Source organism: Chinchilla lanigera, unplaced genomic scaffold (genome assembly GCF_000276665.1).
Source record: "Chinchilla lanigera isolate Chin_1 unplaced genomic scaffold, ChiLan1.0 scaffold00198, whole genome shotgun sequence".
In the NCBI taxonomy this organism is placed as follows: domain Eukaryota; kingdom Metazoa; phylum Chordata; class Mammalia; order Rodentia; family Chinchillidae; genus Chinchilla; species Chinchilla lanigera.
The window spans coordinates 8,575-18,029 of NW_004955599.1; the positions used below are offsets into that span (position 1 = coordinate 8,575).

The window sequence follows — 9,455 nt, forward strand, 5'->3', positions numbered from 1 at the left end:
TAAAATTTTTGAAAGCAGATCTCACTATGTTTCCCAGGCTGCAGTCCACTTCTGGTGTTGTTTCTGCCTCTTGCAGTGCTGAGATGACAGGCATGTGCCACCATGGCTGGCTAACATGGGGATTTCTTAATCACCACTATTATCCATGATTGCCGTGCTTGGGTAAATGGAATTTCAGTGAGGCATGGTGCTGCCCCCCTTTCATCTCAGCCACTTGTGATGCTGAGGCAGGATTATTGCAATAGCAAGAGTGGGCTGGACAGTGGAGCAAGACCCAGAGACCATAAAGTGAAACCTCTGAGGCTGTATCTCCAGTCTAAAATAACTTGGTAACACATGGAAGACCGTGAAATCAGCCCAGGACTGAAGCATAAAAGAAAAAATGATAAGTGCTCAGTGGAAAATTTACTTTGATTTGGAATATTATACTGTTTGCCCACTAGTGTCTGTGGTACAATACTTGCTTACGATGCCAGGCAGCAGCAGGGAGTCCCTGCTCTGCCAGCTACAGGACATGAAGTGAAAGCATCCGATGATTTACGGTGCAGCACATTCAATAAATTACGGTGCATGAAACATTCAGCATTTTATTATGAAATAAGCTATGTGTTACATTTTCTCAAAGACAGGCCAATGTAAGTGTGTTTGTCAGTTTTAAAGGAGGCAAGCCTTAGCAATGTTTGCTAGATTATGTATTTTCACTTCATTTTCACCATATTATATTTTGAACTGGCTGTGGGTTGATCAAGACATTTTCCCTTGGTAACTCAAGCAGAATGTGTAGATTCATTCCTTCAACTCTTTGTAAAGTGCTGCTCTGTAAACTATGAAATTTATCCAGTAGTAACCTGTGCTGAATGCTGTATTAATCAGGTTCTCCCAAGGATCTGAACTGGGCTACATTACATGATATGTAGTGTTTTTGATAAAAACAAAACAAAACAAAACAGTGCTTTCCGTTGTATTTGTTGGGTTTGGTTTGCTGTGGTTTGATGGCACTGTTTATTTATCTGTTTTAGTACTATACAGAGGTGTACCACTCTGGTCATAGTGTCTGGCTAGTTCCACGGTAGAAACCGTCAATGATCAGACACAGAGCCAAGCGGTTTCACCACAATACACCAAGAATATACAATGCTGCAAAGAAAATACTTACATTCCTAGTTTGTTTTATGCTGATTGTGGAACCATTCTTACTGCTTTAGTCTTGAAGAAAGTATGTGGCTTTCTACTTTACTCTTTTCTGGTTTCCCACTGCTTCTTTCTTCCATTGATGGGCTGATCTCATGTCTGCCTACAACTCTCACTTCCCAGACTGAGGGCTTTGTTTTCTTCCCAGTGAGTTAAATATCTCTAGGTCTAATGATGACCTCAGGCATTTGTTCTGTGTTCCATATGTGGCTAGAGTCTGCAGTACATGGAACCACCTGAGTTCTCCTGAATTTCACACAGTCTGTGAACTACACTCTCATATTCTCATCCTGAAGAAGCCCGTGGGCATCACCTCTGCAGAAGAACATAGCTGAGATAAAGCACAGAGCTTCAGTTTACTCACTCCTTATTCTGGCCTCTACATACCCACTGTGTCTCATCATAGCACAACAAGCTGTGGAGATCTTTGTGGGTTTCGGCTTTATTGGAATCGGTAAGGCAATGGGGAAGTGGTAGGAGAAAAGACATAGCATGAAGCATGCTGGAGCATGCCTGTAATCCAAAAGGACTGCCTTGAGTTGAGGCCAGCCTGGGCTACATAGTGAGACCCTGTCTCAGAGAGAGGTAAAGATAGGTAGGTAGGTAGATACATAGATGGTTAGATAGATAGATAGATAGATAGATAGATAGATAGATAGATGATAGATAAAGAGTTCAAGTACAAACTGAGATTTTTTTTGTCACTCAGCTTGAGTTGTGATGCAGAGTTAGGAAATTGCCATCTTATACGGTCTTTTTGCCCTCTTAGGGTGCCATGTCATCCAGGACCTTATGTGACCGCTACCTGCTAATTCACAGATTTTCAGCCACTGGTGATTCCATACTAGAGAAAACACGCGGAGGTAACATAACCTCTCATCTGCTGTATCCACAATGATGGGAAGGCAGGCTTTTCCAGTTTGTCAGTGATGTAAGAGCCCTAGAAGCATTCCTTTCCCTGCTGCCCTGGAAGCTGATTAGGGAAAATGCTGCGATGCTCCAGAGCGTGTTTGCTAGTTTACAGTGTCTTTAAGATCTAATACACACTCTCCACACCACCAGCAGAGGACAAAAATTCCAATTTCTCTTCCCAACAAACTCTAGATGCTTTCAATTTTGATGAATTTTACTGATTTTAATTGGTATTCATTTCAATTTTTCCTGTCTTTTATGCCTTTTTCTCCTTTCTTGTAAGCCCTTCCATAATTAATTTTGCATATATTCCATGCTCATATTTGTGTTGAAGGTTTTTTAATAATCTGTTTTCTCTTCTAGTTTATTTATCACTTGTAGAGAATGAAAATATCATGCATAATTTTTAATATGCAGGTTAATTTTATCAAGGATATTCTTTGCATAACAGAAATCCTGTTAGCTTCTTTTGTATCTTTTTATAGTCACCGTAATATTTATGCCTTATAAATCTATATCTGAAGATTTCTCCACTCTTACCACATGACAAAATGATTTTCTTGTACTTAGTTCTGTGTGTTATAGTTTCTTATTTCATAATTTTGCCTTATGTGTGCCCGGAGTGCCCCTTTGATAGTTTGTGAAGAAAAATCAGGTTTACTCATTCCATAAAATGTGCAATCACTTGTTCTTCTTGATTTGTACTGCCAACCATATCAAATCTCTCTTTTAATAAAGCAAAAGGTACTTTTTGGAATTTCTTATAAATTTAGTTTGTCTAAATGTTGTGCCATATTTAGACTTGAAAGATGGTAACTCTACAGTGTGTCCCCCAAAACTGAAAGGGAATCTTCTCTTTACTTTTTAATTTGAGATTTGAAAATTATAGCGCTGTCCTTTATTTTTCAGAAGGGATTGTAAAAGATGTTTGTCACATTCGTATTTGCTTCAGTGGTATTATAAATATTGTTGTATTAAGAATATAATTTGAAGAGTTTACAGCATATTACATCATGAAGTCTAAGTCTGTACATTATTTTTCCCATATTCGGATCATCTTGTCCAATTTATTTTTCTTTTGGTGTTTTCAGACAGGGGTTCCCTGTGTAATTCAGGTGATCTTGGACTCATTATATATAGCCCAGGCTGGGCAAGAACCTGTGTTGTTCTTCTTTCTCAACCCACCCAGCTGCTGAGATTATAGACATGTGTACCAGGCCTGGCTGTCAAATTTTATTTGTGCATAATATTTTTTTCTATGACTGTGTTGCAGATCTTTAAAGAATTTGTTGATAAGGTTTTATAAATGTGGATATTTAAGTGCTTGGATGTGTATAGCTATTTCTCATTATTGATGAAGTGTTTCCTTTACAATGATATGTGAGGAAAGTTTTCTTGTACAAAACAAAATATTGGCACAGTTTGATACAAGTAAGATAATGTTCTATTTGCTAACTCTTCCTAAGCAGATGGAAGAAGTGTATGTGAAAATTGATAAAATTCAACCTTTAATAAAATGTTGAATCCTTAATATTCTTAAAAACAAAAGACGATTGCAGTTACTATGTGTATAGTGACCTTGATAAAAAATACTTGAGAGCTATTTTTTTATAGTATGTTTTCTGGTTTGGAATCACTTGGATTTATTGTATTCACATAGTTTTAGTGAGTATTAAATCTATGAAAAAGACTATATTATTTTCCAGTCCATCTCTGGCAAGATAGATGTTCTTGTTCTAAGATGTTATATCTTGATACTTATATCATTGTGGATAATGATTTTTGCCTCTTCCATTTCAATCCTTAGGTCACTTATTTCTTTTCTTTGCATTATAACATGACGAATGAATTTCGGTCTCATTGTGACAGAGCAGTTGAGAATGACTATGCTTGAGTTGTTTCTGATCCTAAAAGAACTCATGTGGAGTGTCTCCACTTAGAGTCCCATATGTTAGTGTTATGGCCTGTATGCTTTAGTCCCTTTTGGCCTCTTATTAGAGACCTTTAATAAATAATAGAAATTAAGATTTAGAAAACGTGTTTATGCCCAGATTCAAATAATTACATGAGCGTTTTCTTTGTTTATGTTTCTGATGCTCCTTTATCCTAAACTTTGATAAAATATACAGAAATCAGTTAATTATGATATTATCACTGTGTATGTATATATGTGTGTATGTGTATGTGTGTGTTTGTGTATGTGTACTACTTCAGACTGTATCTAGAGCATCACATGTGATAGGGATTGATGCTAGCACTTAGTGTCCTGCCTAGATGAGAAGCTATTTTTTAATCAACACTTATAATTTACTATTTAATATTTTATTCTGGCATTGAAAACCTGCATGCATAGATGCTATACAGCATTTTCTTGTAAACATGTTGCCTAGTTTTAGATAAAGGTCACATTAACTTGATGAAATTTCTGCAGAATTTTCCTATGTATTTATGTATTTATATATTTATAGACAGGATCTTGTTATGTAGACCAGGCTGGCCTTGAACTCACTATGTAGCCCAGGCTGGCTTTGAACTCATGGGAATCCTCCTGCCTCAGACTTGCAAGTCCTGGGATTACAGATGTGTACCATAATGCCTGGTTCTCCTGTCCTTTTTATTATTACACATGTGAGACCTTGTCTAGCTGAGCATATCTTTTTTAGTATAGTGGTTGGATTAGTGTATATTTTATATCCATAACAAACATGTGCATCATGAGGAACTGGTGTATCTCATCTTGATCTATATCTTAAAGTTTTATGGAAGCATGTGTAATCCCATCCATAGATAAATATATGAAGGGAAGTTTTTGCTTGCTACTTGTGTTGCTTTCCAGCTTCTTGGGTTCTCCACAATCCCTCTTATTCAAATAACATATTTAAAATTTTACATGTTATTAAAAATTTCTATCTAGATCTAACGTTCATTAAATGATGATTCAGTTATACTTTTTATCTTAAAATATCCTCGATCAGCCAGGTGCAGAGGTATACTCATGCAATCCCAGTATTACGGAGGTTAATCAACAGGATCAAAATTGAATGGTCATCATAGACCACATGGTGACTCTTACTCAGAAAATAAAGTATCAGTGGTCTTTGTAAACAGTTCTCATTTTCATAGCAAGTTTTGCTGTTGCACCAGCCTTGTTGTTACTCCCTGTCTTGTTCATATTTTTGAGATTATTGATTTCAGTTTTATTAAGGAGTGGTTGTATTATTATTTGTCATAAACTGTTTTGCTAAACTTATTTCTTAAAACCAGTGTATTTAACTGAGTTTTTTAAATTTTCAAACTTTGATAATAGTCTTAAATTATCACCTAATTCTAAATATTTCAAAATTCATTTTGTGACTTACATTTTAAGTAGGAGATTTTTCACGAAGGAATTTTGCATCAAAAGCACATGAGGGGACTGAATGAATTTTAGGTGTAGAGCACATGCTTAGGGACACTGAAGCCCAGGATTCCCTTCCCCTGCCTGGCACTGAGAAATGAAAGCAAACGGGATTTGTACATCTATTCACTTTCTAAAACTTCCAGTTTTTCTATATTACAATTGAGACAATGGAGGAAGACTGCATACGTTCTAACAAAATTTTGTAAAAGTCGTCTGTTTGGAACTATTTAATCTGTTTCATTCAATGGTCTAAATATATCTAATACCTAGTGCATGAATAGTATTATGTGACTTACAATGATTCATCTATACTTCGCATTTCTGAAGTTAGTTAAAATTTGGAAGTACAATAATCTACGTATGTAATATTGACTTAACTATTTCTGCTTCTATCTTAGTGAAGTTGTGCTATGTACCACTGGAATTCCAGGGATCATTTCATATGTTTCTGATTTTATGCTGGCTGCATAACAAAGTCCTGCTAAATTGGTCATTTTTACCTTGAAATTGTGATCCTCTTGCTTCATATTTCTAATATGCTATGCTTGCACTTGTGTAGCACCATCTCTTGCCACATTCATTTTTATTTAATTAATTAATTAATTTTCAATGTTTGAGACAGAGTCTCTCTGTGTAGTTTAGACTGGCCTTTAGCTCACTATGAAACTTGAGGGAATCTACCTGCCTTAACCTCCTGGTCTGGGATTACAGGCATCCACCACCTTTCCTAGTTCTCATTTTTTAAAGAACATGAAACAAGATATCTGGAGTGAAAACCAATATATAGTGGTACCTTGTTTTATGAACTTAGTTTGTTTTACACTTTTTGATGCAGTTGTACTTGTATGGTTAAAATGGCCATGGTCATGTTTGTCATCAGATGTGCAGTTTGCAAATGAAAGCAAAATTTTGTTGAATGCTTTTATTTTCAAACCAAATTCTTTGCAAACAGAAGTGTTTGTGAAACAAAGTATTACTATATTTTAAATAATCAATTGAGACAAACACTATCAAAATAATGTTTTATATATCAACCCCATTCATATGTTTCCTAGAATATACACATGATGAGAAGCTTGATCTTCTGTGCCTGATTGTAATTGCACCAAAGGCATGCACTTTTCTGAAGACAGTGCTAAAAAAAATTAGTTACTAAATTTTGATTTAAGGCCTTAATACATTGGTCTCATTTTACTCTATCACCATAGTGAAGGCTAAGCCAATAATTATTAAATGGATGAGAAGGGAAACAGAGTAATGAACAAAACTTGATCATTAACATAAAATTTAATGAACAGTTATTGGCCTCTTAGGCTCATATACTCATTTTCAGTGGCTGACCACTGACCAAATCGAATGAGTCTATGTATTTGGTGAAGAATGAAAAAGGATCTCTTCAAAGCTAACAGTGAAGGGGCTGGGGATATAGCTCAGCGGCACAGCACCTGCATGGCAAGTGCAAGGTCATGAGTTCGATTCCCGGTACCGGAAAACAAACAAACAAAAAGAACAAAGCTAACAGTGATAGAGTGGCCTCTTTTCCTCAAATCACCATGTCTCCATTTAAAGGTGGACAGAGATATTTTAGCTTAATGAACAGTGTTCAGAGAGCACAGAAATAATGCAAATCTCCCTGTTTTCTTTATCTTTAACTCATTGTCTTCTTTATTGTGGAAAGGAAACTGAGCTTCAGGCTTCAGGTGTCATCATCTTCATATCTTGTTTTTCATCTGGACTGAGGAGTGGTGGGGAAGCTGTGCATGACCTAGGTCTCACAAAGCCACTTGTCTCTAAAGGGAAAAAAAACCCTAACTTTTGAAGTTCTGTTTTTCTGTCCTTACAATGTCATTTCATCTGTACTGCAGTCCAAGTTTTCACCATTGTATCTTTATTTTTTAATGGCTTTTAGCAGGTACAAGAGCTGTGCTTATATGGAAACACAGGGTACTCTAAGTTTTGTCAGTATTTTGCTGGGCTGGTTACAGTTCCCCCTATATTACTCCAGCCCTCAGTCTCAAGGACCATAATTTGCCATATTACTGGTCTGGCTGTCTCATGTTGGGTTGGCATCTTGGTTTTATCAAGTGTAGCTAGATCATAAGCAGAGTCAAGCTTGACACTCAATCCTAAAAAAAGAAAATACTAAAAATTCTGAAGTAAAATGTAAAAAAAAAGCCAAATTCAGGAGATATCTAATGATTGCATGTTAGAAGGGCTTCTTGTTTCAGATAGTCTTGTAGAAGAACTCTCTTTTGTTACCTCTGCAGTTCCACCTATTTCACTAGTGTTGGTACATAAGCAACTCTTTGATGCTCACAATTCCCACATGTCTCTAATGCATCCGCTTCATTCTTTAAGGTATTTCCAGTTAACTATCTGCAGCCTTGTCCTGTAGTGCTGGTGATGGTGAGTCAGGAGATGTTCCACACTGGAGGGGATGTGACAGACAAGTGGAATCAAGTCGTAAGACCTTTTTGCCAAATTTGAACAATGTCAGAGTTTTAGAAAGAGTGATATTAGGCTAAATTTATCTAAAGTTCACTGTTGAGTTTAATTTTGTCTTATTTTGTAGTTAGCATCTTAAAACTTCAGAACTTTGACAAAGTAAGGATAATATTTTTGAGCACAATTGTCTCTTATCTAACAAGAGGAATATGGCTTTTGTCAATTATATGACTATAAACAATACACAAGATGTAATTAGCAAAACAACTTAGTTACTTTTACAGCATATTAAGACAACAAGCATGACTGATTATTTTATATTAGCATAAAGACATTTTTAAAAATAAAGTCACAATATTAGTTTATGAAGAACTGTAAAATAATCAGAATTATAAAATAAAACTTTAAGTACAGAGCTAAGTATATATGAAATTCCTAAGACTTAATATTTTAAATATTTAATCCTAATTAGACAAGAAAACATTACAAATAGTTTACATAAATTTAAAACTTTTTAAAAAGTTTGTTGGTCTTGAGGTCATGTATCATATTTGGTGTTTTTGTGTTGTTTTGATTTTGTCTCCATTGATGTGTTTGTCAGTTTTTAAAAAATTTTTTTAATTAAAAAATTAAAAACAAAAAAAAAACAAAAAACAAACAAAAAAAGTCTGTTGTCAATCTTGTTGAGAACAGTTCAATAAAGAAACAGTAGATCAATATCCTAAGCCTTCTTGCTTCAAACATACTAACACTATGCCTTTGTATTATATTTTTAACTTTTCAAAAATATTGTTATAAAATTCTCTAATTAGAAATGTTTTATTCAAATGTTAATAAATATGTACTCTATAACAAAAATATAACTTTTTTTTTGTACTGGGAATTGAACTCAGGACCTTGCACCTGCCAGACAGGTGCTGCACTGCTGAGCTATATCTCCAGCCCCATAATTTTTATATTATTACAAAATTATGTCACCCCACACGAGTTATCAGTATTTTAAAAACTTGTTATTAAATCACATTTTTGTCCCAAACTGCCACATATATGTATTATATAAGCAAGCCTTGTTCATTTAGGAAAGAAAATATAACATTCTGGAGATGGAACATTTTCTCAATCTTATACAAGAATTTTCACCTTTCACAATAGCAGCTAAAAAGATGAAATACTTAGGAATCAATCTAACAAAAGAAGTAAAACATCTATACAGTGAAAATTATAGTACTCTGAAAAAACAGGTCAAATAGAATATCAGAAAATGAAAATCTATTCCTTGCTCGTGGATAGGAAGAACCAACATTGTGAAAATGGCCTTACTCCCAAAATTGTTGTACAGATTCAATGCAATCCCAATTAAAATACCACTAGTATACCTCACAAATCTAGAGAAAACACTCCTAAAATTCATCTGGAACCAGAAGAGGCCTAGAATAGCAAAAGCAATCTTGGGAAACAAAGGAAGGCAGGAGGCATCACAATTCCTGACTTAAAATTATATTACAAA

At 35.0% G+C, this 9,455-nt stretch overlaps 1 protein-coding gene across 1 annotated transcript in view; it reads left to right on the plus strand.

The window, feature by feature from the left end:
* Nucleotides 1-443: 443 nt before the first annotated feature.
* Nucleotides 444-9,455, plus strand: part of LOC102019224 (zinc finger protein 627-like) — a gene marked incomplete at its 5' end in the record, with an annotated part of 38,596 nt that continues 29,584 nt past the window's right edge. Inside the window, 4 exons of the mRNA XM_013510036.1 lie at nt 444-635; nt 1,488-1,650; nt 1,961-2,054; nt 7,899-7,966. Coding sequence (XP_013365490.1) covers nt 444-635; nt 1,488-1,650; nt 1,961-2,054; nt 7,899-7,966 — 517 coding nt within the window. The remainder of the gene's footprint in view (nt 636-1,487; nt 1,651-1,960; nt 2,055-7,898; nt 7,967-9,455) is intronic.